General features: G+C 54.0%; 1 protein-coding gene across 4 annotated transcripts; it reads left to right on the plus strand.

Annotated features, from left to right (window-relative positions):
• Positions 1-13,138: 13,138 nt before the first annotated feature.
• On the plus strand, positions 13,139-27,372 carry KCNA2 (potassium voltage-gated channel subfamily A member 2). 4 transcript variants are annotated; one of them, XM_058716251.1, is made up of 3 exons: positions 13,139-13,254; positions 15,343-15,681; positions 16,135-27,372. In XM_058716251.1, exon 3 carries the CDS (start codon positions 16,297-16,299, stop codon positions 17,794-17,796), a length of 1,500 nt encoding a protein of 499 aa, XP_058572234.1. In that variant the 5' UTR covers positions 13,139-13,254; positions 15,343-15,681; positions 16,135-16,296; the 3' UTR covers positions 17,797-27,372. The 4 variants fall into 4 exon arrangements, with proteins under 4 accessions (XP_058572234.1, XP_058572232.1, XP_058572230.1 ...); XM_058716249.1 differs by lacking the exon at positions 13,139-13,254 and adding an exon at positions 13,356-13,520; XM_058716247.1 differs by lacking the exon at positions 13,139-13,254 and adding an exon at positions 13,774-13,881.
• Positions 27,373-27,853: the final 481 nt, after the last annotated feature.

Below are 27,853 nucleotides of genomic sequence, written 5' to 3' on the forward strand. Positions count from 1 at the left end.
GGGGCACTGCTGTCAGCAACATGACCTCCGGTAACAGGAGACGGTGGGGCTTGGCGTTTGACAAATAAGTGGAGGGAAAACCCATTTTTAATCGGCAAGGTCTCACCTGCCTGTTTCTAAGAAGGCCTCAGTTAGCAGGTATGCGGGGAGCCAGGTGCTGGTTCGGAATGCCTACTTCCCATCTCTCCCGTGCTGGGGGAGGGTTAGGGGCCTGGGGGACTGGGGCAGGGTGGCTCCAATGTCCCCAGGCTGCTGCAGTGGCAGCGTGTGCCGCAGTGTGCCCTTGAAGCTGCCTGTGGCGCCCTCTGGCGGCCATGGACAGTGCATGCATCTGGTGCTTTCAACGGGGCTGATCGCATCTTCTCAGTGTAGGTCCAGTGGAACCGCCCAGGGTGGGGGCGGATTTCATGGCCAAGACAAGAGAGCTTTGGCCAGGCTATTATTCCATGCTGGTTATTAAGTTCTTCCTACGTGCCAGGCACCTCCTAGGAGACCATGTGTAAGCAGAGACCCCAGAAAGGAAGCGAATATTGAGAATGCTCCGGGTCAGTCTTCCAGGGGGTGGCGACAGTCAACGCACAGGCCCTGCAGCAGGGATGGGCTTGCTGGGTTTGGGGACAGGCGAGGAGGCAGCTGGCCCAGCTGAGTGAGCACGGGCGGGGGTGGGGGGTGGTTGGAAATGAGGTCAGAAAGGTATCGGGGGCACAGATGGTGCGGAGCCTTCCAGGCCACAGAAGAGATGGAGGTTTAGTTCTAAGGCCGGTAAACAGCTATTGGAGTTTGAACAAGGGCATGATACAACCTGATTCACATTAAAAAAAAAAATCACTCTGGCTTCTCTGGGACCATGGGGAAGAGCAGAGAGACCTGTTGGGAGCCCAGGTGAGAGATGCGAGTATCCAGTACCTGCCTTGCTCCTTGGAGGAATCTGAACCAGATTCAGAATACATTTTGAAGGTAAGACAATAGGATTCGCTGATGGCTTCGTAGAAGGCTGTCTCCCAGGGTTTGGGCCTGAACAATTGGGTGAGCGCTGACGTGGTTCAGGACCAGGTTTGGGGGTGAGGGGAGCAGAAAGGAGAAGTCCGTTTGGACATACTAAGTTTGAGCTGCCTGTTGGATGTCTAAGTAACCATGTCAGGTTACCTGAGCAAGGCTCTCTATCCTTCTTGTCCTCTCCTTATGTTTCTTCCATCACCCTCCTGGGTCTCTTTCTCACCGGAGGGTCACACGTCCCCCTCGCCTCCTCCCAGAAGGAAAGTCCACCCAGAGCAGTTATTCCAAACAGAAAGAACAACAGGCATCGCCGATCTTCCGGGGCCATGCCTCAACTAAATGGCAAAGTCAGAGAAAAGCTTGGGATTCTGGGCTCCTCAGATCCGCCAAAAAATAATTAGCTGACAGGTCTCTCTTGGGGTGGCTGGGCTCATCCTACTACGGGACTGTGGATCTGTGCACCCCAGCAGGGAGCAGGTGGGACCCTGGGTTCCAGGGCCAAGTCCCAAATCCTCTCTGTCCCAAGTCCCCACCCCTACAGCCACCTGGCAGAGTGGTCTCCCATGGGTCCCATGGCTCCCATCACCCGACATCTGCAAGTCTGTCTCCCCTGCAATCAGTGAGCCACATGAAGGAGGCGGCCACCGCGTCTCCTAGAAGGCACAGTGCCCGACCCTGCCCCCCAGGTATTTCCAGGTCACAAAGCCTGCTCCAAACTCCTCTGGCTCCCCTTCCCCAGAGCCCACATCTGGGCACTGGGTCCTATCTCTAGACCGCAGTCTACCCTTCCCAACAGATGAATGGGAAGGACAAGGCTACTTTGGAGAAAACTCTAATGAGCTTTGCCAGTGTTTTTAAAAAACTATCTTGGGGTGCCTGGGTGGCTCAGTCGGTTGAGCGTCTGACTTCGGCTCAGGTCATGATCTTGCGGTCCGTGAGTTCGAGCCCCGCATCGGGCTCTGTGCTGACAGCAGAGCCTGGAGCCTGTTTCGGATTCTGTGTCTCCCTCTCTTTCTGACCCTCCCTGTTCATGCTCTGTCTGTCTCAAAAATAAATAAACGTTAAAAAAATTAAAAAAAAAAAAACAAAACTATCTTACGTTTAGCTCCACAGATACCACTAATAAAGTATTTCTTCCTTCTGAAGAATTGTTGGCCCCAGTGTAGCGCGAACATTGACCCTAAGTAGGGACCCTGGGATATCAGACCCTGCCATGCCCTGTGCTTCTGTGTGGGAACGAGGGAGAGGGCCATGGGGCTCAGATGCCATGGAAGTCCCATCAGTGGGGGACGTGAATATGTCAGCGAGGCCCTGGCCCAGATGCGGCTGTCTGGGACACTGCTCTCGGGCCCTCCGGCCCCTCTGACCGTGACTCCACTGGCTCCTTCCCCTCCACTGTCTTCCTTTCCCCATAAAGTGGGTTGTTCTCTTCTCATTCCATCTAACTCTCATCTTGGAGGATCTCGTTCTCCCCCATGGCTCCAAATACCCCAGCCCCAGCCCCTGGCCTCTCTCCTGAGCATCACACCAGCATTGTCACCTGCCTAGATGACAAGGACAGCCTGGCCGTAGCAGCCCCACAACCCCCCTCTCTGCCATAACTGCCCTCCCGTGGCTCAATCCCCCAACACCCACATAGGCTCACATATGCAGGCGCACACCCACCTGACACCTTCCTGAATCCCTTGCTTGGCCAAAGGCACCGCGGTCCTTTCTCCCCCTTGCCCATCTCACTGACCACTGAGTCCTGTTGATTCCCCCTTTGCGGCTCCCCGTTGATCTTTTCTTCTTACTACCGGGACCATCTCTTGGTCTCTTCCTGCCTGTCACCTCTCACCAGGAGGAGCCACCTCAGATCATCCCTCACGCTACGTTGTCATGACAAATTTCATTATAAATCATATTACCTTCCTAAGTTATCTTTCTAAAATCTAGTTGGATCCTGTCTCTCTCTTCCACAAAACCCTCAAAGGTTCACTCTCATCTATAGGACAAAATAAATCGAACTCTTCCGCATGGCATTCGAGGCCTTCCCCAATCTTCCTGAACAACCTTTCCTGTCTCACTGTGTCCTTCCAGGCAGCCCGCTCCAGTCCTGCCGTATGACTCGGTATTCCTGGGGCAGGCGACACTGCTTCTGTGCCCTGTCCCTCTTGTCCCCGTATCCTGGAATCCACTCATGCGTTTAGACATCTATTTTACAAATATGTGTTGACTACCCTTAACACCCCAGGCACTGGGGGTATAAGAAAGAGTAAAATCCTCAAAATCCTTCCCCATGGAATTTGTATTCTAGCAACAGGGAATAAGAGAACGAACAAATATGTAAATAGCAAAGTGACAGGTAGAGATAAGTGCTCTAAAGAGAAATACAGCAGGATAAGGTGCAGGGAGGGGGTCGCTGCTTGGGATGGTGGGTTTCTGCAGGGAGGGTTTCTGCAGGGAGTGAATGCAGGTATGCAGAGACCCCATGCAGAAAGCCCCAACCCTCCACAGCCCTTTTACGGCCTTTGGACATTCTTCTTAACGCCACCTCTCAAACACCCCGTCTTTTATGAAGGCTTCCCTTGTCTCATGCACTTTTGTACTTTATTCGTCAGCTGAAGCCATTTCATTCTGCCTCGAGTCAGAGTCAGTTACTGACAACTTGCTTCCCTCTCCAGCTCCAGGGAAGGATCCACTTTGTTGAGAACCTCCTCCTGGCTGGGCTAGGGCCCCGTCTGGAGCTGGGGCTGCTGAGTCGGACAGACCACAGTCCAGCTCCTGCCCCTCGCACCTGCTTACTGGCCATGCGGCCACCGGCTCGTTACTCACCCTCACTAAGCTTTGGTTTCTGTATCTGTAGAATGAGAATGAAAATAGGACCTGCCTCCGTTAGGTATTGTCCTTATCACATACTCTTGGGCAGGAGAGTTTCAAGGAGACCCTCATTCCCAGGTTCTATTGTGTTTTTCTTAGGAATTGTGCCACCTTTTTCACGACCCAACTCTGGGGTCCCACGTTTCTTAGAGGAAGAGCTTCTGTCTCTTTCTTAAAAGCTCAGGGACCCCAGGGAGGGTGCACGAGAAGAGAAGTGGAATGCAGTCTGCTGGGAAGTGATTTGCAGCCCCCTCCCCTGCTGCCCTAGAGATCGCACTATGCTAACCTCACTGCGACTATGACCTTGACCATGACCAGATCAACCCAAGGGGAGGGTCAGCTGGCCCTTCCTCATCCAAGAAAGTGGGGCTGGGGGAAGGGCTGCAAGCATCCCTATCCCTGTCTCTTCAGGTCCTGGGGCCTCCAGATTAGAGGAACGTGGGCTGAACCCAGCAGATTCCAAGTGCCCCGGCTGAGAGGAGACAGGCAGTCCTTTGGGGGGTGTGGACCACTACAGAACAGCTCTTCATAGACCCAGAGACCTGTGGGGAGCCCTGCACTATATCCTCAAGGCAGGAAGAAACGCAGAGCTTTCTCTTTTTCTGCGCGGCTGGGTACTTTTCCTCTTCCATCTAATTTCAGCTTCCCTGGGCACCTCTCTGCACCTCTCCCACATAGCCACTGGGTGGCACTGTTGAATGATCCCGGAATTTTAAGCTGGGGACTGTCAGGCAAGCCAAGTCGCCGCTGGGCGTGTGCAGGGGCAGGGAAAAACACCGGTTCCAACTCTCTGTCCCTCTGTCTGGCCCTCCCTCATCTCCCTGGGCCTTTGTCGGCTTCCCTTCATTTTTCCGGGCGCATCTTGGCTCTGCAACACTGGGAAAGTTGCCAAGATGGCTCCATCACCTCCATTCTCTGTCTTCCCTTTTCCCTAATTCAAAGTCAGGTCAGACAGGCTGAGTCATCCAGAACCTCACATCTGAGCTCCCCGGACAAGGCCCTACTACCTCTCCAGACCAGAGCTCATTCCGTTCCACACATTATCTGCCACCTGATACTTCCCTACCCAGTCTTGAACTCACCTGACTCACCTGACTCTTAGCATTCTGGGGAAGGCCATACCTAAGAGGTGTGTGACAGTCAGGCCGTGTTCTTTAAGATGTCCTTGGGTCTCATAGTTCATCAAATGTCCCATAGTTTCCATCATTATCCCTCTGCCACCCCCCACCCCCCTGCCCCACCATCTACGCGAGCTCTCTTGCTGAGGTATCAGCCTGTCTTCTCTCCGTAGGGTCTCAGAGCTGAAGAATCCCAGAGTTCCCCTTGTAATGACCCTTCTTGGATTCAGAGAACATCATTAAGATGCGCTGAGCATCAAGTTTGCACTGTTTTGAATTTTTTTCAGGACTCATTTCACAGTGATTTAGAATCTCCAAAATTCCTTCCTCCCTTTTTAAAACAGGCACTGATATGTGATGGGGGCTGCTGACTTGGGGGTCAGAGGGGCCTGGGCCCGAGTCCCAGTTCTGCCACTCCCTAGAGTGAACCTTGTGACCTTGAGCAGGTCACACGCCTCTCTGAGGCTCAGGGTCCTCGAAGCAAAGTAGTTCTAATAGGAGCACTGATGATACGAGCTAATGAGATACATGCATTTGTTTGCACAGGGCTCCCATTCCTTGGCTCGGTGAAGTCAAAGAACTAGTCCTAGAGCAAGATGAGGTCGTATAGATCGTGTTGTCCAGCTTTCCCGTTTTACAGATGAAGGGGCTGAGGCACAAAGAAGACACGTGGTTTACCCAAGGTCACACACCTCAAGGTCACCCAGGCAGTGGCAAAGCCGGGGCCGCAACTGCCAGGCCGGCGGACTTTCCATATCAGGTTCCCGCTCGTTTGTCTGCTCTAGTCCACTTGCGTTTGGACTAGGCAGTAAAGAGGTGAAAAGGAGGACACAGGGGTCAGAGTAACAATCAGGCCCAGACCAAACAGTCACAGGACATGGACACGAAGGGTCAGTGTGTGCTGTGTTCATGTGATAAGAGCCGTGCTGGTGCCCCTACCTCTGGGCTGATTGGGCCACACCCGGGCCAAAGGGCTCTTCTCTGGGGACCTCCGAGTGAGACACACTTAAAAGTTGGAGTAATTGGGGCACCTGGGTGGCTCAGTCAGTTAAGCATCCGACTCTTGGTTTTGGCTCAGGTCATGATCTCACGGTTCATGGATTCGAGCCCCGTGTCGGGCTCTGTCTGCTTGGGATTCTTTCTCTCCCCCCCCACCGCCTCGTTCTGCCCCTCCCCTACTCTCTCTCTGTCTCTCAAAAAATAAATAAGTTTAAAAAGAAGTTGGAGAAATTTTCAGAGAATGGCATGAGGTGTTAAGGAGAACAGAGGGCCTGGGGATGATGGCCTCAAAGAAGAAAGGTTGTGGGGTTCCTGGCTTCTCTCTGCAACTGTGTGAAATGCTGGAGTGTGCTGGGCGTGGGGATGGGGCATCGTGCTCTATGGCCACAGGTGGAATGGAGACCTCTGAGTTAAGACTTCAGGAAGGAAGGTTCAGGGGTGGACACAAGGCAGTGAAAACGTTGGAATGACCGTGGTGGGACTCACGGTGTCCCGGTGCAGTAAGTCCCGGTCCCTGATGACGTGTAACAGCCATAGGTGGGGAAGCATGAGCCAAAGAAAGGGTCCTGAGGAATCCTTGCAGAGCTTAACGCACAGAGTGACCGGCGGACAAGATCTAGTCCAGCCCACAGGATACCCGGACGCTCAAGCTGTGAGACAGCACAGCAGAAAGGCAAAGGGCATGAATCCTGGAGCCTGAGTTCAAACCCTGGCTCTTACCTGGTTTAGCTGTGTGACCTTGAGCAAGCTATCTAGCCTCTCTGTGAAATAGACAGGGAGCCACCCCCCTCGGGGGGAACCATTCTACCCCCTCTGTCATCCTCTGGCACAGGGGCTGCCCAGGTGTGTTCCCCCCGGGTTAGTGGCTGCTGTGTGACCGGCCGTCCTTCTTGGACCCTCTCTGTGGATTAGGCAAGAGTCGGGAACAGGTCCTAGCCGGTCCTGGGGTGACTGAGGGTTCTTCAGAAGCAGGAGCCTTCCACACATCTGCCAACATCTGCCAGCTCACAAATATAGCTCTGGGCCTGGCCTGGACCAGACACGCAGTTGCAGGTGGGAGACACCAGCACCTGCCCTCAGGATGCCCCCTGCCCAGGGGAAGAGAGCATGGGGACAGAGACAGACTCCCAGAACTCAGTGTGATGGGCCTGTTTCCTGGGCAGCGTACAGGCATTGCATGGATGAGCGGAGACCAGGGAGAGGGTCCAGAAAGGCTTCGTGGAGGATGTGACATGAGTTGAATGTTAGGAGTCACCGGGGGAATGAGGGGCGGGGGGGCAGGGTGTTCTGGGTGAGAGGCTGCAAGCCAAAGCAGGAAGACCTGGAACCATCTGGAAGTTCGTATTTTTGAGCCCATCCTGCAGGAGAGCGACCGAGATAAACACCCTGTGCACATTATCTCCTTAGGTCCTCAGAATAAGCATTAGGCGTTAGTCCCATTTTACAGATTGGAACTCAGAGAGGGAAAATACCCCAGCTGAGGTCACATGAGCGGCAAGCAGCAGAGCCAAGACTCGACGCCAAGTCTGTCTAACTGTAGGACTTCATTTAATGTGTCTGTATTAAGCCAGGTAGAGCTATCAAGACCGTTTGGCCTAATGCCAGCATAGACTTTTAAGATGGGCACAGAGGAAGGGTGGGGGAACACCAGATCACGAAGGGCTCTGCTTGTCTTTCAGAACACGTAGTCTGGGGGGCTCCTGGGGGGCTCAGTCGGTTGAGTGTCCAGCTTTGGCTCAGGTCATGATCTCACAGTTTGTGGGTTCGAGCCCCACGTTGGGCTCTGTGCGAACATCTCAGAGCCTGGAGCCTGCTTCGGATTCTGTGTCTCCCTCTCTCTCTGCCCCTCCCCTGCTCATGCTCTCTCTCTCTCTCTCTCTCTTTCTCTCTCTCTCTCTCCTTCAAAAATAAATAAAAACATTTAAAAAGTTTAAAAAAAAAAGAACACGTTGTCTGGGTCACAGCAATAGGGAGCCAACAAGGGCTTAAGAGGTAAGTGACATGACGGGATTTGCTCTTTCAGAAGATCACTATGGCGACTGTGGGGAGAAGGGACCAGGGAGAGCTAGCCTGAACCATAGTGGCTCAGACCCCCCTGCTGGCGGCTGAGACCAGGGTAGCAGGAGACGGAGAGGGAATCGGAGAGAAGTGAAGAGCTACCAAGGCCAAGTGAGGGACTGCGTGCAGGGGATATTGGGGTGGGGGAAGCAAAGAGAGCCAATAAGACTCCCAGGTTTCTGGTTTGGGCGACGGAGTAAAAGGTGGGCTTTCTCCAAATCAGGGGAGTGCGAGGGAGACGCAGTCCTGGGAAGTGAGGCTTCGGAGACAGGCCTGGGCTGATGACAGAGTGCACAGGGAGCCAGCCGTGGGCAGGGCCGGGAGCTGGCTCAGCTGCCTAGAGCACAGGCCCAAGGAGGTGGGTGGTCAGGACCTTGACCTAACCCAGGCCAGCTGGCTCACGTGATGGAACTGATTACCTCTGTGAGCCATCGGGGCTCTGAACACATGGGAGGCTGGGACATTCAGAGCTGCACCCCCACCCCCACCCACCAATATCCGGGCCACCCCAGGCCACCTGGGCAGGCCACCACAGTCTCAGAAAGAGTCTGGAGCCAGAAAAGCCAAAAGACACAGTGACTGATGGGGACACTGCCAGCGTGCTCAGAAATAGGCAGCTCCAGGGGCGTCTGGGGGGCTCGTCGGGTAAGCGTCCGACTTCAGCTCAGGTCATGATCTCGCGGTTCGTGGGTTCGAGCCCCACGTCGGGCTCTGTGCTGACAGCTGAGAGCCTGGAGCCTGCTTCGGATTCTGTCTCCCTCTCTCTGTCCCTCTCCTGCTCACACTCCATCTCTCTCTCTCTCTCTCTCTCTCTCTCTCTCTCTCTCTCTCAAAAATGAATAAACATTTTTTAAAAAAGCATAGAAAGAAAGAAAGAAAGAAAAGAAAGAGCTCCACAGGCAGCTGAAATCACAGATGGTCCAGGGGATGTGGTTTGGAACACCCAAGGCATCCGTGTCACGGCCCCCCATCAACCTCGCCCACTTCTATTCCAAACAGAGAGGAAAAAGGTGATTGCAATGCTGAGGGTGGTCTGCCAAAAGTATCACTTAGTGTGTGCTACGGGATAGGCACTGTTCTGTTTTACATCCCCACCACACAATGAAAGTTTACAGGTGAGGAGCTGAGTCACAGGGCTAAAACATGGCAGGCCGGGGATTGGGTCCTACACCTGCTGGCACGAGCGGTTGTACCTCAAGCGTGACGCCATTCTGCCTTTGGGTGCTAACGGCACAGACGAGAGGGTGAGACCACCAGCATGATGCCTGACCCAGAGGAGTGGCCCCAAAAGGGGAGGGAAGGTCCACCCCCTTCACCCATTCCTTAATATATTCTTTTATGTGGCCAAACTTCGCAGTACAGGAGCCAAGGCCCAGGCCTCCTCACAGGAGTTCCTTGGAGGCAGCGGGGAGTTAATCGCAGAAGGCTTCCTGCAGGAGGCAGCGCTTAGGTAAGTAGGGCACTGGAACGATGCTCCTTCTACTTTCCAGGGGAAGTCCTCGGACGTCAGACATGATGCACACGGGCAGGGCACAATCATGACAGCAGCAGCAATGGTGACGGGACCAGTGTCCTCTTCCACACAGACCAGGCTTTCTGCTTTTCCAAGCACATTCACATCAACTCTCCTCTGATGCTAACAATTGAGATTTTTAATACACACTAAAAATGAATGCTAATTTCCTTCCTTCTTTTTTTCCTTCCTTCCACTCTCTCTTTAAACCCTACAAAGCAAGGGGAGCCAGGGGACAAATGCTACCCTTCCTATCTTACAAGTAAACCACAGCACAGAAAGGTCAAGCCAGTGACTTTGGGTCACACAGCTCCGCATGCTAAGACTAAAGCTCTGGGGTGAGGGAGGCTTAGCCCTGTGCCCTGCAGATGTGACAGCCATGAGTCGAGCTGCTCCAGGCAAAGGCACAGAGGGGAAACTTCAGGTCCTGAATCTTGTACTGCTGTCTTGACTCCACCAACAAGCTTCCAAAACAGACATCCTGGCAGGTTGGGCAACCTCCACAGAATATATGGATATGTCCTAAGGGTCTAGAAGGTCTGCTGGATGGGATCCCTGCCCCTAAGACCAGGAAGTGAGCCCAGAGGCCTGGCACCAGGCTAACGGTTGAAGTGGGCAGGAGAATGAACAGTGATTTGTGGAGTCAGACATCTTGAGTTCCGTTCCAGCCTCACCACTTACGAGCTAAATTGCCCTGGACAGCGACTTGTCCTCTCTGAGTATCTTCATCTATAAAATAGAGATGATGGCATCTTTCCCCTTAGGTGGTGCCAAGGAGTCAATCCAACAACCCACGACAGCTGTCAGCAGGCGCCTGGGCCCACATTCCCTGTTTCCCTGGCCTGCTTCCTGTGGGCTCAAGGGGGCTGTGCCACCACAGTGGGCCCAAGGGCTGGTGGGGGACCAAGCCTCAGCAGAGGTGATGGTCATGCAAGGAAGGAACGCCGCTCCTCTGGAAGTGACACCGGAGAAGGGCGCTCCTGTCTTCTACATTCATGAATCATGGCGGGAAAGACGAAGAGACCCTCCCTCTGTACCCACAGTGCCTCGGTGTGTGTGTGTTGGGGGCTGGGGTTCATGGACGTGCCCTGTCATAAACTCCTCCTTTCAGTGACTGTAGTCGCAGAGGGCAGGAACCAACAACTTCAGGTCACTGGCAGGTCACTGCTGTGACTGTCACCAGTATTTCCCTCTGCCAAAGACAAGGCACGGCCCCCAAGCAGGACACCCGACTGAAGGATAAAGGAGTGGTCTTTGGGGGTCTGGCCGGCCCTAGGGAGGGATCAAGAGGCACCCCAGCTGTCCTTTCGTGGCCCAGAATAAGAAATGGTGGCCTCTAGAGGGCTGGAAAGAGAGCTAACAGTGATCAAGCAGCTAGGTTAAGCTGGCTGGCTGTCCACTACACCTCAGTTCATCCTGCCCCCCATCCTGTGAGCCGCTCTGCTGTCCCGCCCACCAAAGGAGAAACTGAGGCCCAGAGCAGTTTAAATAACTTGTTCGAGGGGCGCCTGGGTGGCGCAGTCGGTTGAGCGTCCGACTTCAGCCAGGTCACGATCTCGCGGTCCATGAGTTCGAGCCCCGCGTCAGGCTCTGGGCTGATGGCTTGGAGCCTGGAGCCTGTTTCCGATTCTGTGTCTCCCTCTCTCTCTGCCCCTCCCCCATTCATGCTCTGTCTCTGTCCCAAATAAATAAATAAAAAACGTTGAAAAAAAAATTAAAAATAAATAAATAAATAAATAAATAAATAAATAAATAAATAACTAACTTGCTCGAGTTTACACAGCTAGCAAATGCCAGAGGTAGGAACTGGGTCCGTGCTCTTTTTCTCACACAGCCCTGCCAAACCAAGAGGGACCGTCCAGGGTGGGAGCCACACCCCACGTGCCCTGGCACAACTGATATTATGCTTCTCTTTCTTTCTTCCCTTTTTTCCTTCATTTCTTTTTGCTTGTTGTTCACACTTAGGTAAGGCTTTGAGGGGGGTGGGGGGGTCGTGGAGTAGGACGACATACCCCTGAGCCCGATCAGATGGGATAGGGGTCAGAGGAAGATCCCAAAGAGGGAAATGAAATTCTGGGGCTGCCAGAGCAGTACCTGAGCAGTGTGGCGTGGGGGCTAAGGGTATCTGCCCTGGGGTCACAGACACCTGATTCAAGTCCCAGAGCCACCACTCAGGGACGTCGGGCAGGTTGCTTCACCTCTTTCTGCCTCAATTTCCTTCCCCCCGGAAACGGTAGCGATGTAGAAACTAGCTCTGGGAGCTGTGAGGATTAAGCCTCCCGCTGAACTGGACGTGCTTAGCACAGTGTCCGCCACATGGTGGGCACATGTTACCAATTAGCACAATTATGAATTCTCCCTCAAGAGCATTTTTTCTGTCCGCGGCTTTCACTTGAACAAAGGCGGGCGAAGAAAATATATACAGGTGATCAAATGGATGTGTGTTGTGCTTCAATTGACATGAGGACCCCCACGGAGCCAGAAGGAGAAACAGAGCATTGCAGAGCTGGGAGGGGAGACTTTCCAGTAGGAGTGCGGAGCCCAGACCGGCAGACAGTGGGCTGAAGGAGGTGGGAATGGCTGAAATCTCAGGGGAAGTGAGGGGTGGGGCACACTGGGAGGCAGAGAGAATGGGCCAGAAAAAGCTGGTGATCAGTGATCGGGAACTTAGAGAAAGAGCCACAAGCCAAGCTACAGGCTGGGAGTTACTGGGAGTTTCACAGGGAGGCAGAGTGGAGAAACCATCATTTGTGGAGCGTCTGCTGGGGGCTAAACTCTTTACATAAGCAACTTAACCCTCACAACAGCCTGTGAAGTATCCTCATTTTGCAGATGAGGGCACCGAGGTCCAGAGAGCTGAATTAATTCACCTCCTACCCAGCAGGGATTTAGGTCCCAGCCTGGCTGGCTTCAAAACACCCAGGTCACCCTCAGGCTGGGACATGGATGGCTCAAGTTCTAGAAGCCCTAGGCCAAACCAGCCCCGCTTTATGTGTCATCCCCAGAGCTCACTAAGGTCACTTCCCTCCCAGACCATGCCCTGCAGCTCTGGGTAGGCCCCCAGTCGTAAACCATACCTAGCAGACCACCCTGACGGCTGTCAGAACTTCCATCACAAGGCTACAGGCCTAGTGACCGAAAGTTCTTAACAAGGAGGTCCCCGCAGGAGCCTTCCTGGGACTGGAGCCCCTTTGCATCTAAGGCTCCTGGTCTGCCCCAGTCTGGGGCTCAAGGAATCACTGTTTGGAGCCATGATTCTGACAGAGATCCAGATGCCAGAACTCCCAGGGGCATGGGGCTGTAATGTGGCCATGAGCACCCTGGACCCTCTCACATCCACCATCTGAGCAGAGGGTAGGCTGGGCTTCCCCTACCCTTTCTTCCAAAAGCAAAGGCCTTTCTCTTTTGCCCACACCCCAGGGTGCCAGGGCGCCGGGAGCTGGACTCCCATTTTCAGAGTTCCGTGGGCCATCCGGCCCTGTTAAGGTCTGTGAGGAGACCGGTTTTGTGAGTGGCTGGCCTTTCCCTAGGGCAGCAGCACAGCCCAGAGCCTTCCCTGCCCGGCCCTGGAGGGGAGGAGAGCCTAGAGGGCCGGCTCTGCAGTTCTGCCCGTTTCCTGGGGCTCCTTGGCAGGAAACCAACCCAGTGAGTTTCAGCTACACTGCGGCCCATACCTGCTGCATTCCCTTGCGAAGCCAAAGCTTTGGCAGGGTAAGAGGGAGGTGGGGAGGCAGAGCTGGAGGAGGGGGCGAACGGGAGCGAGAGGGGGTCTGCAAATTCTGTCTGGCAGCTTCGTAAAAATAGCAACACATCTCCCGCGGGGCTGGATCCCTCCTCGGACCCGGGATGGCTGCTATCGATTGTTTCCTCCTCGCCTACTTCATTCTGTTGGCAGGAGCCTCTCCCGACCGCCCCTCAACTTCTGTCCCCCTTCCCCGGGCCCGGCAGCACCCAGCTGAGCTCTCCACGAGGTTCTGGTTCGTAAGCTGGGTTCTGCCAAAGCATGGGTGTTTTCCTCGCAGGGTGGGGGCCGAGGCCGGGGGAGGGGGGGAGGGGGGCGCAACTCAGCGACCACCTGCTCGGCTCTGGCCCCCGCCGGCCCCTTTAATTCGAGTTCGCAGCCGGGCCAGGTGCGGCGCTGCGTGGCGCGGTGCGGCGCGGTGCGGCTGCGGGCGGCGGCCGGGCGCTCCGTACGCGCCGCCCGCGGGACTGCAGAGCCGGCTCCCGGCTGGCCGCCCGCACCCCGCCGCCGCCGCCGCCGCCGCCGCCCGCCGCCGCCGTGTCACGGCGCTCGCGGTCAGCCAGGAACATGGAGGCCCCGGGTGCCCAGCGCGAAGGGTAAATGGGTGTCGGGGCGGTGGGCTGCGCGGGCCGCTTCCCCTGCCCGGGCTGCGGCGCGCAGAGGGGCTGCGGGGCACCGGCGGCGCAGCCCGCAGCGCGGCAGCCTCGGGCTGAGTCCGGCCCGGGCGGGGGGGGGGGGGGGGGTGGGGGGGGTGGGGGCTGGCGCCCTGCGGAAGGAGAGGGCACGGAATGGGCTTGGGACCCTTGGGCTGCGCGCGGCGCGGGCGGTGGGCGCAGCGAGGCGCGCGGGCGGGTGATGGGAAGTGCAGCTGACAGCAGAACCGGGTCTGGCCGATAGCGCCGGTCGGTCGGACCCGAGCCACTTGGGACGCCGGCCTGCATTCCCCTCTCCGGCTCCAAATCAAAACGGCTTTGCGGCGGGGCAAGGCTTTTCCGCTTTCCGGGGGCCGTGCGCTGCGGCGGAGCCCCCGCGCTTAGGAGGAAGGGGAGGTCTGGGGCAGCACCCTACTCCCCACCCCCAGAGTTCGGGCTCCCTTGTTTTCGGGTGGAGATGGACCCCAGGGGCGAGAGAGCCGGGTTGCGTTCGGGCCCGCGGGAGCCGGGCAGGAAGGGGTTAAGGCGGCGCTCGCAGCGGCGGCCGGCCGGTGGGTCCGGTCCGCAGGCGCGGAACCGAGCGCGGGGCGCGCCTGGCGGAATCCCGGCCGGAGTCCGGGCGGTGGGGAGAGGGCCCAGACCCCTCCCCGCCCTGGGGGCGGCGGGATTGGGCCGGCAGGGGGCCAGCCCGGAAGCCGGCTTCCTCCAGGCTCCCCCTCTCGCCGCTGCCAAGCCGCCTCGCAGCCGGGCTGGCCGGGCGTTCGTTCTGCGCTCCCTGCCGAGACGGGAGGGATTTTCTCTTGGGGAGAGATCGGTGGTCGGGCGCCTGCCCAGATCAAATGCCACCCTGCTCGGAGGGAAGCCTGCAACCTAGGCATCCCCGAGGGAGAGTAAGTCCTGGGACCAAGCCAGCCAGCTTTTGTAGAATCGACCTTTCCGTGTGAGGAATCTCCCTAGATGGGCTTTGAAGGAGTGCGTGTTGGGGAGGGGGGGGGGGAGGGGTTCTTCCTCCTCCAGGACCCGGTCGAGGTCAGAGCTTACAGTCCGGCTGCTGTGGAGGAAGCCCTCCCCTTGGGAGATGCTGTGTTCAGACCTAGGGGCTGGAGGGCTTGGCCCAGAGTCCCTCCAGATGGCTGCTGAGGACCAAGGGAGATCTGTGGCTCTGCCCTGGGAGGCCCCTAGAGGAGGCAGGCCCAGCGGAGCCTGAAGGCTTGTTCCCTGAGAGAAAAATGCTTCCAGCTGATGGAAGCCCGCCCCGGAGGAGGCTGGGAGGCTGAGGGGTAGCTCTCAGGTGTGACACCAGCATGGGAGGTGGGCACGGAAGGCAAAGCCGCCAGAGCCCTCCTAAATCTTGGCACCAGCTACCCAAGAGCCACGGTTCCACCTTTCTGCTGTTTTTTCCAGGCAACGTCACACCTCCTGAGGACAGCCAGGAGGACTCTGGCTTTTGCTGAACTTTGCATCTTGCCTGCTTCCTTCCAAAGGCTCCAGACCCAAGTTCGGCTGCCCTGGAGTCCTGCGTGTCCCTGGCCAGGCCCTCCACTGCCCCTCCAGGCCAGCCCAGTTCTGGAGCTCACCTCCAGGACCTGGAGCCTGCCCTCCTGCCCAGAATGACTCACCATTATTTCTCGCTCAAGTGAGAAGGCGTGATGGGCAGCCGGGCTGCCTATTTGTGTATCTAGGATTCCCACAGTATCTGATCAGCTCTGCGAGGAAGAGAGCTTCAGGTTCCTGCCTTGCCAGGTAAATCAGTCTATTCTTTAATAACAGCCATGCGTAGAGTCATTGGAGTGGGGGCGATGCGGGAGACCCAGGCCCCGGATCCACCACTGTGAATAGCTCCCCGAGCGCAGGTGTCTGCAAGACACGAGTTCAGTGCCTGGGAGAGGGCTCCCTTCCGGCCTCTAGTATGGGCTTGTGCTCCATGAAGCCCGTGCGGTGCAGAGGGGACCCGTACCAGCCACCTTCCCCCAGTGCAGGGCAGTCCGGAGCTTTCTTGAGAGCCTGCCACCTGCTTTCCTCTGATCCCCAGCCAGGTTACAAGGTGAAAGTAAGTTCTGCTTTTTGGTGGTGGTGGTGGTGGTGGTGGTGATATTTCTGAACTCTTGGCTGAGAGGTAGGAGACAAGGAGCAGCAACCGAGGTCGGGCTGCCGATGCCGAGTGGTCTCATGTCCTTAACTGCCTCTGTCTTTCAGCCAAGCGAGGCTGTCTCTCCAGCTCTCAGAGAGCCTACGGGCTCTCCTGCAGGAACCCAGGCCAATGCTTCTGTGTTTCCTGGGGCCATAAGCGGTACCCTGAGCTCCCTGCCGCCAGGCAGCTGGAAGGCATAGTGTGAGGCCCTTCTCTCAGCCCCAATTATGACAGTGGCCACCGGAGAGCCAGCGGACGAGGCTGCTGCCCTCCCTGGGCACCCGCAGGACACCTATGACCCCGAGGCAGACCACGAGTGCTGTGAGAGGGTGGTGATCAACATCTCGGGGCTGCGGTTCGAGACCCAGCTGAAGACCTTAGCCCAGTTTCCAGAGACCCTCTTAGGGGACCCAAAGAAGCGGATGAGGTACTTTGACCCCCTCCGAAATGAGTACTTTTTCGATCGGAACCGCCCCAGCTTTGATGCCATCTTGTACTATTACCAGTCTGGGGGCCGGCTGAGGCGACCCGTGAACGTCCCCTTAGATATATTCTCTGAGGAGATTCGGTTTTATGAGCTGGGAGAAGAAGCCATGGAAATGTTTCGGGAAGATGAAGGCTACATCAAAGAGGAAGAGCGTCCTCTGCCCGAAAATGAGTTTCAGAGGCAGGTGTGGCTCCTCTTTGAATACCCAGAGAGCTCGGGGCCTGCCCGGATTATAGCTATCGTGTCTGTCATGGTGATCCTGATCTCGATCGTCAGCTTCTGCCTGGAAACACTGCCCATCTTCCGGGATGAGAACGAGGACATGCATGGCGGCGGGGTGACCTTCCACACCTATTCCAACAGCACCATCGGGTACCAGCAGTCGACCTCCTTCACTGACCCTTTCTTCATCGTAGAGACCCTCTGCATCATCTGGTTCTCCTTTGAATTCTTGGTGAGGTTCTTTGCCTGTCCCAGCAAGGCCGGCTTCTTCACCAACATCATGAACATCATCGACATCGTGGCCATCATCCCCTACTTCATCACCCTGGGGACAGAGCTGGCCGAGAAGCCGGAGGATGCCCAGCAGGGCCAGCAGGCCATGTCGCTGGCCATCCTCCGTGTCATCCGGTTGGTAAGAGTCTTTAGGATTTTCAAGTTGTCTCGACACTCCAAAGGTCTCCAGATTCTAGGTCAGACCCTCAAAGCCAGCATGAGAGAATTGGGCCTCCTGATATTCTTCCTCTTCATCGGGGTCATCCTTTTCTCTAGTGCTGTCTATTTCGCAGAGGCCGATGAGCGAGACTCCCAGTTCCCCAGCATCCCGGATGCCTTCTGGTGGGCAGTCGTCTCCATGACAACCGTAGGCTATGGAGACATGGTTCCAACTACCATCGGGGGAAAGATCGTGGGCTCCCTCTGCGCGATTGCAGGTGTGTTAACCATTGCCTTACCGGTCCCCGTCATCGTGTCCAACTTCAACTACTTCTACCACCGGGAGACAGAGGGAGAGGAGCAGGCCCAGTACCTGCAAGTGACGAGCTGTCCAAAGATCCCATCCTCCCCTGACCTAAAGAAAAGTAGAAGTGCCTCTACCATTAGTAAGTCTGATTACATGGAGATCCAGGAGGGGGTAAACAACAGTAACGAGGACTTTAGGGAGGAAAACTTGAAAACGGCCAACTGCACTTTGGCTAATACAAACTATGTGAATATTACCAAAATGTTAACTGATGTCTGATGGAAACCCATTACCGTACTCGCAGCTCCATGGAACGAATGCAGATCTTGCGTAATAGCCTGCATTGTAGTCAGTGTGTTCTACAGTGTGTATCTGGTTCTGCATGGAAAGCAGTCGTCGTGCAAGTGACTTTTTGATCTTTTGATTTTGGATTTAGAGCACAGAGTATCTGTCCATGGCTTTCATGCAAATCTTCATCGCCGGCTTAGGGGTTTCCAAACAGGGGGGTCACCCATGGAGCCAGAATTTCAGAAGGACACGTTGGGGCCACCTCATATCAAATGCATAACCCACCGCCTCAATGCCACCTTCCCTTCCAAGTTACATGCACACGGCACCCGGGAGATGCACCCCTCCCCCACCCCAGCCTCCAGGTCCCCGGCACCATCATCCCATATGAGCCCACCTCCCCCTTCACAGAGGAAAACCATGGTGGCTTAGCTTTAAAGCGCCGGTAATTGTGCAAAAGGTCATTCCCATTTTTGCACCGAAAAGCACGCACAGGCCTGTGTATTGGAATTACTTTCTGTGTCACGGGCTGGGCTTTGTGAGTTGCAGTTGCCAAGTGGATGGTCTGGAGGCTTGTGTTTCGTAACGGAAAATGCTGCATTTGGTTTTTCTCTGCAGTGTGGATGTGAGGGAACCCCAGGGGGGAGGGACGGTGAGTATGGCCGAATGTGAGTTGTCAAGTTTCACATTTGCTCTTAGGCCTATGGGGAGAAGCTAGCAAGCCAAGGGACCTCTCGGCTTCAGATCTCACCATTTTTGCAGGCTTCAGGGTCACACAACACGTCTGATTTCTTCGTTACACTGGAGTTTGCAGACATCTGCTTTCCTAGTGCCGTGCCAGCGGCACTGACACCGCAGTGAAATTACCAGTGATGCGATAGAGCTGCATGGGTGTTTCTTGCATGAATCTCAATATTTAAAACACAGGAGATAACCTATTTTCTTAGTAGCCTACACAGTATTCATATTTAGAGTATTAATAGCCCCAGAATGGCATTGAACTAGGGTTTTTCCCCCCCATCAGAGGACAAAAGCCCTCAATCAGGAGAAAAAAAAAAAAAAAGAGAGACTGTTTGGCACGGGGAACCAAAACTTCTGGCTCTCCAGCCCACTCCATCCCTGTTCTTCCAAGCTGGGGCACAGACCTCTGCGAAGCCAGAAAAGTGAGCAGGGAACACAGCGCCTGAACACCTCACATAACTGCACCTTAGGAATTAACCTGGTCATGGGCATGACTCTATAGCTGACCAGGGCATCTGGTCCCGAGGACAGGCGGATTTGTGGATCCAGTGTATATAAATATATATTGAGTATCTCTTTCATGAGTTCCTCTACCTAGCTAGCTATAGGAAAAAAAAAAAAATTGCATTTGAACCTTGTATAAGCTTATGCAATATTTTGGACACAGGGCAATTTATGCATGTGTTTGACTATGTGCACTAGAGTATGTATGTATATACTATGTATTATATACATACATACGTACGTGTGTGCATATGTTTGTGCACACACGCACACACACACACACACATATTCATTCTCTGGAGTTCAGGTTCAGGAGCAAATCCACTGCTTGGTGGGTTGGTTGTCTGAGAGGCCTAATGGGTTAATTTCTCTCATCGGTAACCCGACTGGGCCTGGGTTTGCTGCCATTGCCTCAGACACTCCAGTTTCACGGATTCTTCGATGTTACAGTTGTCTCTCTGCCCTCCATGTGCTGCAGCTTCAGTTTCCCGGGGCTGAAGCTTGTCTTACCGAGTGCACAAGGGCCCACGGCCCTCCCAGCTCCAGCTGCCCTGGGCCAGACCCGCCCCAGGCCTTGTCTCTACAGCACATCATGTTAAATCATCTCTGTTGTCATCTTTCCCCGCCCTCTTTGGTCTTTATTGTCACTTGGCTCTGCATCAGTCACTTTAAATGAACCTTTCCCTAAAGACCCAGAATGGATTGCCTGCTTCAGAGCAAGGACACCAGGAGGAGGGCTTCTGGGGACCCGAGATGCCACAAGTCTGGACTTGAAAGGGAGCTTGCTCTACGTGGAAATTTCTGAAGTCCAGGACCAAGGCATGGAGACCCTAGATGACCCACAGTCGTCATGTGGATTGCCAGGCTCAAACTCTCTCCTCATTGAACTGGCAACCAAGGGGGTGGATAGAGACTCATTCCCCACCCCCAGGACAGACTGAGAGTGAATGAGCACCGCACGGCCTAAAGGTAGAGTTCAGGCTGGCCCTGGAATGGGTTGAGGTGGGGAGGCTTTCGCCTCACAGACTGGGCTTTTTCCTTTCAACATAATGGCTTAGATTTCCCAAACACAGTGAGTTGTGCGGTCGGGCTGCCCAGTCGTGGCTCCAGCCCTAGCCTCGCTGTTGGCTATTGAGCACCTACAGTTACCTGGGGGGAGTGGGGCACCAGCTCAGGGTGCTAGGCCCAGGGTGCTCATTAGTTCCTGGTCACCCACGTCCCCGGGTATCTGCAGGACACCCCATGCCCAGCGCAAAGCCTCCATGCTTCTCTTCCTCTCCTTCATGGGAGGTGGTGCTGAATTCCCAAGACATGGGGTGGGGAGGACACAGACCTAGGGGAACAGATGGTAAAACAGTCCATACCTAAGGCCTCCGTCAGGGGGTAGTTCTTTTATCCCAGCGTCTTTGACCTGGGACCATAAAATATTCACAGGTGCAGGCACACACACACGTGCACGCCCACCCCCAAATCGATAGATACACTGTTGCCACACACAAACGCAAGATGCACACGCACCAACTAATGAAAAGGGCACACACAGGTGATACACAGCTACACCCGCATCCAAAGCGTGCACATTCGGCACGGACCTGGAACGCACTCACCAACACAGAACACAACACAAAAGACCAACACATGCCATGTGCAAAGACCTACCCGCAACTCAGATGCAAAATGCATAAAAACCACACGGACACGATGGGTATGGATGTGAAATATACCAAGGACACTTTATGTTGTTTATGCCCACAAAATGCACACAAACTCGGTTTATACCCACAATGCAGTTACTCACACGAGGCACAGAAGATACAGCACACACACCCAAGCACATCCACTCATGATTCACAGGGAGCATGCACATATACTCAGATCCATTTCTCTGCCCCCAGAGCTACAAATTAATAGACACAAACAAAAGATGAAATTGCATCACTTTTCCCTAGCCTGCATCTGTGCCTCTCAGCAGCCTTCAAGAAGCCTCTTCCCCTACCCTCTTCTCTTTCTCCCACCTCCAGATTTCAGAGAAGTGACCCCCAGGTTTGAAGCAGAGAGATGGGCCCCTGTTGTCAAGCAGAACTCTGATTAAGACTGGGAGTCTCAGAGGGCTTCTACTTATTCACCTTCCTCCCACCAGAAACATGGGTGTGGAAGGACCTGGGACAGCCAGAAGCCTAACACCTTCACCATGACCTTTCCTTGGGAGCAAGTCCACACGGGCAGCCCCCTAGCCCGGGCTCCCCTGCTCCCAACCCCTAGGCTGTCTCCATTCAGCTCCATTCTCTTGAAAGCAGTTGATGACTCAAGAAACTGCAGGGACCTGGGCCCAAAACCAGAGTGAAGATGCCCCTCAACATCCACAGACCTTCCCGTCCTTCCATCCCCCAGTGGCTTTGTCAGGAGTGGGTCAGAAAGTCGAGACCAGACGTAGACTTGTCTCTTAAAATGAACCGCTTTTCCTTGCTTGTGGCATCTCACTTGCTCCTGGGCACCAGCCCAGTGGGGTCAACTCCTGAGTCCCTTCTGTGGGTGTTCAATCCCAGGCATGCTCCTTTCCTTTGCTGGGCCCCTGCCCGGATGCCCTGCCTCCCATCCGATGGCCACGCCTTGAGGAAACGCACACAATTAGTGTGCTTTAAGTAAAACATGATTAAGGACGTGAACCTCATGCTGCACAAGCAAACAGCAGTTTTTTAGAAGGCCTGATTTTTATCCTATATTCTAAGTCCACGTTTGAATGCTTTGTGAGACTCCCCACTGTCTGGATTGCGCCCCAAGCTGCTGCTTCCCACCGCTAGGACTAGCTGAGAGCTGGGTGCTTTTTAGCAAAGGCTCCACCTCAAATGGAAGTTGGGAATGGAAGTCAGGTGTCAGGCTCAGGCATCTTAGTCTCTACTCCTGTGGCCGTCCCTTGTCCCTTTCCTCCAAATGACAGAGGAAGCAACAGCACCAGGGAATGGATGGGGGGAGGGCTTCAAATTTGCACACTTGGTGCAATATGCTGGCTCTTTCCCGTATTCCCAAGTCAGGGCAGCAATTTCCCCCTTAGCTTCAGCAGGTGTCTCCGTGAGCTCAAATCTTCAAGAAAGTTGGAGTTTGCAGGAGGCTAAAGAGAAAGAAGTCCAGGAAAGGTGGGGGAGATGGTCAGGAAGACAAGGCCAAATTTCAGAGTAAACTTTGCAGGAGCTGAACTTAACTAAGGACATAATTAAGGCTCTCTGCTTCCCGAAGCTTCTGTGGTGTTTGACACACTGTCTTCCTTCCTCTCTGCTTCTCTCTGTCTGTCTCAGCTGGACTTCTGAAGATAGACAAGGCCTGTCAACAGGAGGTTAACTTTTTGGAAGGGGCCCCCAGGGAGTGTGGCTCTAGACTCCATTGGCTTGATGTGGAAAGGACTCCGTGAAAGCTTTGTTGGCCTGAACCCCAGCCTGAGCGCTCGTGCAGCTGCTTCATGTGAGGAGGGTTGCAGGACTGGCTTGTCTTATCTGCTGTCCCTGGATCTCTCATTCCATTGTAGTGAGGACTTTGGCCACCTTCGTCATAGTTAGCCATAAAATATCAGTGCGAACTCACGCTGAGAGAGGGCAGTGCTCTCCGAAGAAGTCTCCAGCTGGGGGTTTAGTGCAGCCCACAGTAGTGGCGAAAAAAGGGGGAGGCTGACTTTCCCCAAAGGAGACTAGAGGACAGTTTGCAAATCGCATAGCCCCCGTGGCAGATAGGAGGAGCACGGTGCTTTGAATGGCTTACCCAGGAGTTGGGATGGTGAGCTCTGCCCAAGCTCTGGCTCTTCTGGGTCCCATTATCATAACAGCCCCCATCTGGGTGATGGCTGCCTGGTCTGAGAGGCTGGTCCACGTAGGCTATAATGCCGGGGGCGCTCCTTGGCTATACAGTGGGGGTTCCCCAGCCTCGGCAAAGTGTCCACCGCCGGGCTTGAACTCATGACCTTAACCCCGAACGTCATTAGCCACCTGAGCTAACCTAGCAGAGCGCTGGATGCTGGGAGGTGTCCACATGGCTAGTGTGACCATCATCTGTATCTTCAGAGTCTTCCCTTGTTGAGACCAGCTCTTTGTCCTCATCAAAGCAGCAAGCAGGATGTGAAGGGTCCTCTACAAACTGGGATGGGTTTCCTCTTCAAACTAATCCGGTTCGCTTTTCCTTTCTTTCTGCGTCCCTTCCCACCAAAGGTCAGTTCCATCTCTCATGGTTTGTGTTTTAAAATATTTTTAACGAGGAAAAGTGCAATAAAATAAATGGCGACTGTTTTCTTTAGCAATAGCTATTTCAAAACCACATTCTCAGGACTGAAAAGTGATAGTACTTGGATTATCAGATAATGCCCTTGGCTTCTGAGCGTTGTTAGTTCACTGTCTGTGGTTCCCTCTTCTTCCTGTGTGTTCACGTGGCTCCTGTCCTCTGAGGCCCTGACCCTCCTTTGGAATGTAAACTTATGCAGAGGTGCAAGTATGCACAAGGAACCCCCCCCACCACCACCACCAAAGGCTTTCTTTGTCTCTCTCTTTCTCATGTGTACTTCCCTCTCTGTTCCTCTCTCCCTCCTGCCTGCCCTTGTCTGTTAGCTCTCACATGTCATTTTCACAACCTGTAGGTACTGAAACCTTGAGTTTGAAGTGACCTCACGGCAGCCCATCTCGTTGACTCTCAATCTGGTGGGGTGTAATGGAACCCTGCAGGAAAGCACTTACCAATAGATAAGAATAAAGCATCCTGAGCCATTACAAAAGATCATTTCCATGCACTAAAAGCCATTACTTGATCCATTTGTCTCGCCTCCTCCCCTCCCCAGGGGGAAGGATGCTGGGGGAATGTGGCCTGGAGGTTCGTACCTGGGATGGGTAGCCTGGGCAGATTTGGGGAGTTGCCCTCTGGCTGTCCTTCTAAATAAGCTGATTTGCTTAACCAAAGGGACTGCATGGGGTGGAGGTCTACAGGGACAGGAAGTGGGTGCTTAGGGCATGACAGTAGAGAAGCAAAGGCCCCCCAACCCACTACCGTGTGCACTTGCACAAATATTTGCATACATAACTGGGGACTTCAGAAGAGACCCCCTCTGCTGAAGAAAAATCTGTGAGGTTAAATATCCACACTGGACAATCAACCCCAGGGTCCCATTCCATGGCTTCTCAATCCACCTTTCTCTCTACACGTGTATTACAGCAAAACCTCAGTAAACTGATGGGGAAATCCTCAGGGAAGGGGGCGGCTTGGCTGCTTTACAGTTATGGTTGTTCGTGTGTGGGAACCTTCGCTATTGAAAAAAAAAAAAGAAAGAAAGAAAGAAACCCATTTCCTAAGTAGGTTAGTATAAACTTTCCTGCCTTAGCAAGTAGAGTGTTTGAAGACGACAGAAGACCTTGCATTGCTCAGGGTCAACGCCGTAAACCTCAGTGCTCATCGTACAGAAATACAGGCGGAGGAGACCAAAGAGATAGGCTGAATGTATGCTGGCCACGAGGCGTACCCAGAAGTTGACCATGTGGGCACGTCCTGGCTCAGCAGAGAATGCCCTGGCTGTCATTTGCGTCTTTCTACCGTAAGTGTAGTAAGAAAACATAATTCTTGTGTTAATCGAGGTTTGGGTTAATTGGTCCTGAGTTATCAGAGGTTTTCCATATATACATATATCTGTGTGTATATATGTATAGTATATGTATATATGTATACCATTGTTTTGAAAATTATACAGTGACCGATCCCCTTAGCTTCACTAATGTGGAATACGTTTGGCAATCCAAGGAATAAACTGCGTTTCTTTGAATTTTTAAATGACCTTCCTTTGCATTCTTGCCACCTCCCCAGTTCAGCTCTCTTTCTTCTGCGTAGGAACCTCTCTAGAAGGCACTTCTTTCATAACAAATGATCGGGCTCCAGGATCACCTCTTTCCTTTCCCTCCCAGGTGGCTGCCTGACTCAGGGATAAAAGGGAAGTCTGATCTAAGGGCCAGGTGCTTTATCCTTTGTTCTGCCTGCCCTGGTTGGCTGTAACCTCACCACGGAAGCCAAAAAAGTTATTCCAGACTTTTTGGCTCTTAGGGGTGGGAGCCCGATGACGCAGCGGCACAGGACTGATCTGTTAGGCTTTCCCTTTGTCATGGGTGGCGTCCTAGGCTTGAATTTTGACAGATCTACAAGTAATGGTGTTGATGAAGATCTAAAGAACCCCTCTGCCCCTTGGAAGGCAAGTTGTGTGATGACCAATAGAACTAACAAACTCACCCTATCGTTCTGACCAAGTGTAAGTTGCAGGTTTGGGCAGGAGAGCAGCTATAATTCAGTTGCCTCTTTGGAGAAGCAGCTGGCTCTGAGCTGAACCACGATCTCATTCTCCATCTTCCCTGGCAACACCTTAGATGCACGGTAGAGAGCTCTGCTTCACGTCCTGCAGTCTACCCGGATGAGGGTGGGTGGGAGGGATTCCCCACTGCTACCTGGGATAACTGAGGAAGTGTGGGGGTGCCTGCCACCTCCCTCTGCTCACAGCAGCCCTCCAGTCCGGCCACACTGGCCACGATCATGTGGTAGAAGCCCATAACCCAGACTTAGCCTGACGAGCGGTCAACGGGGCCAGTCAAGGCAGCCTGTCTGGATGGCCACTTCTTAGGTTGAGTGAACCCTAGCGTGGAAACAGATGAAACACTTTGTGCTCCTCTGCACGCCTAAAATAGTCAGGTATGTTCCAGATGAGTTCGCAGCTGAGAACTCCCCGCATCATTCCAGTGACGGATGCACAGGGCGGGTGTGGTTACATAATACCGTGCACAGCTGCTGCAACATCTAGATAGTTGAGGGCAGCATCGACGTGGCTGTGTGCTAGGACCTTCAGTCGCTACCCAGAGGACTCAATCCCGTGTCTCTTCTCAGTCCTTGTGAGAGGCTCCAAGCCCTGCTTCTCCTGAAAAGGATTCCCTAGACACTGGCTGCCTTGTTTGTACAAGGGCGGCTAGAGAAAGCGAGAGGTAGGGCTGGGAGGGAGGGAATATCCAGGGCCTCGCTTTGCTACTAAGCAGTTTCCGCGTCTGCTGCTGACGTTATTGCCTCTTTTGCTTGTGAAGTGCAGGGCAAGGACTGTGACCTGCCAGGTAGGGCTGGAAAAGAGCAAACAGCTGCAGGCTAGGAAATGGGAGAGAAGAGCAAGAGTGGCCTGGCTGGCTGGCTGGCGTTGGCGAGGGTGAGTGTCAGCTCTGGAGGGTCTGAACATGCTCTGTGCTTGCCCCAGTTCTGCCTTCACGTGGGATCCGACGACCCAGTTTCCTTTTGTTGTCGTGCTTGGATGATTCCTTCATTTGAAGGGCCCCAGGAAGCTGGAAAGTCCCATGATCGAGCTCCAGCCTGCTGAGCAAACAATGCCCTGGCCAAATTGGCCTCTGCCTGGGTTTCTGCATTCCTGCACCCCTCTCTCCGCTGAGGGTAATCTTGGAACAGTCGGAATTAATGGTGCCAGCCATCAAGGAGGATTCTCTCCTTTTCAGCAGGGACGCATCTGTAAGGCTCATGGGTGCAGGATGCTTTTTCTAGACCTGTGTGCTTGTGTGCTGATATAGGCTGTCTCTGGAGATTTTATATATTACACACATATGTATATAAAATGTGGAAATGGCCGCTCACTTAGGCTCATGAAGCACAGACTCTAATTAGGGTTTGCTCTGGCTTCCTTGCTGCTCATACATGACTCCGCAGCTGCCCTCCCGTGTTCTGTCTCTGATAATTGCTGTAAACTCAAAAAGCAGAGGCAGATAAATGAGCCTCCCTGGGATCAATAGGAGAAGGAACTCCAAGGCTGATGGTAAAGCTTCGTAAGGATGATGCCGAAAGGGAACCGGGGTCTCCATGGTGATAAGAGGCTGGGGACCAATGGGAGTTGAAGGCGGAGCAGGACTTGTGGGGAAGACTCATGGGAGTCGGGAGGCATTTAACTAGTTGTTTGCTTCATGAAAATTTAGACACCAGCTGTAACTGCATCGCACAAGATATATAGGTATTATCATTCTTGCTGACATATTCTGGAAGCTTTCGGCCCCTCCAACACTGCCCCGCCCCGGACTTCTGCAGCTGAGAGTTCCTGTGTCAGTAGGGTCTGATATTTGTACATAGGTTATACATATGTGTGTACATACATGCCTCGATGAACATTGTCTGTCCCCCTGATCATGGGTGTACATAGACCTCATAGAGCGCCACCGTCTTTTGTAACTATCAACACAAGTAAATAGGTATATAAATATATATATTACTGAGGATTTATTTTAACATCATTCTGTGTGAAATGAAAACATAAAATAAAATTTTTGACAGACACGGATTGTCTCCACCTTCTTTCTTGCTTGACCGGATTATCATCCCTACGACATGCACGTGAGCTTGCCCCGCTCTGCAACTGCGAGGGCCCCGCCAGAGACCAGGGCAGGATAGGCGAGGGCTCTCCTGGGTGCATCAGGGGCCACCTGGGCCATGTGCCCATTTGCCCTTGCCTGAGGGCTCAGTGCACACAAAGCAGAGAATGTGGATGGGACACTGGGTGGGGGGTTGCGATCTCCTCTCACATTATATGCGTGTTTCTTGCATCTTCTGTGGATCTGGGGCATGGGTGGGTAAGGGGGACCCTGTTCGAAAACCAAGAGCAGTCAGACCCCCTCATTTAGCTCCGGCTGCACCCACCTTTGAGGGCCCAGTTCTCAAACCCCCTCCCACTTCTGCCCATTCCTGCTGGTGCCCAGGGGTCTGGATCAACTGTGCTGTCAGCACTCAAGTGAGGAGACCATCTACCTTTGCCTGCCCA

This window comes from Neofelis nebulosa, chromosome 2 (genome assembly GCF_028018385.1).
Source record: "Neofelis nebulosa isolate mNeoNeb1 chromosome 2, mNeoNeb1.pri, whole genome shotgun sequence".
NCBI lineage: Eukaryota > Metazoa > Chordata > Mammalia > Carnivora > Felidae > Neofelis > Neofelis nebulosa.

Excerpts from the sequence above, each read along its gene's own strand:
- KCNA2 (XM_058716251.1), top strand. The coding sequence starts at position 16,297 with ATGACAGTGGCCACCGGAGAGCCAGCGGACGAGGCTGCTGCCCTCCCT.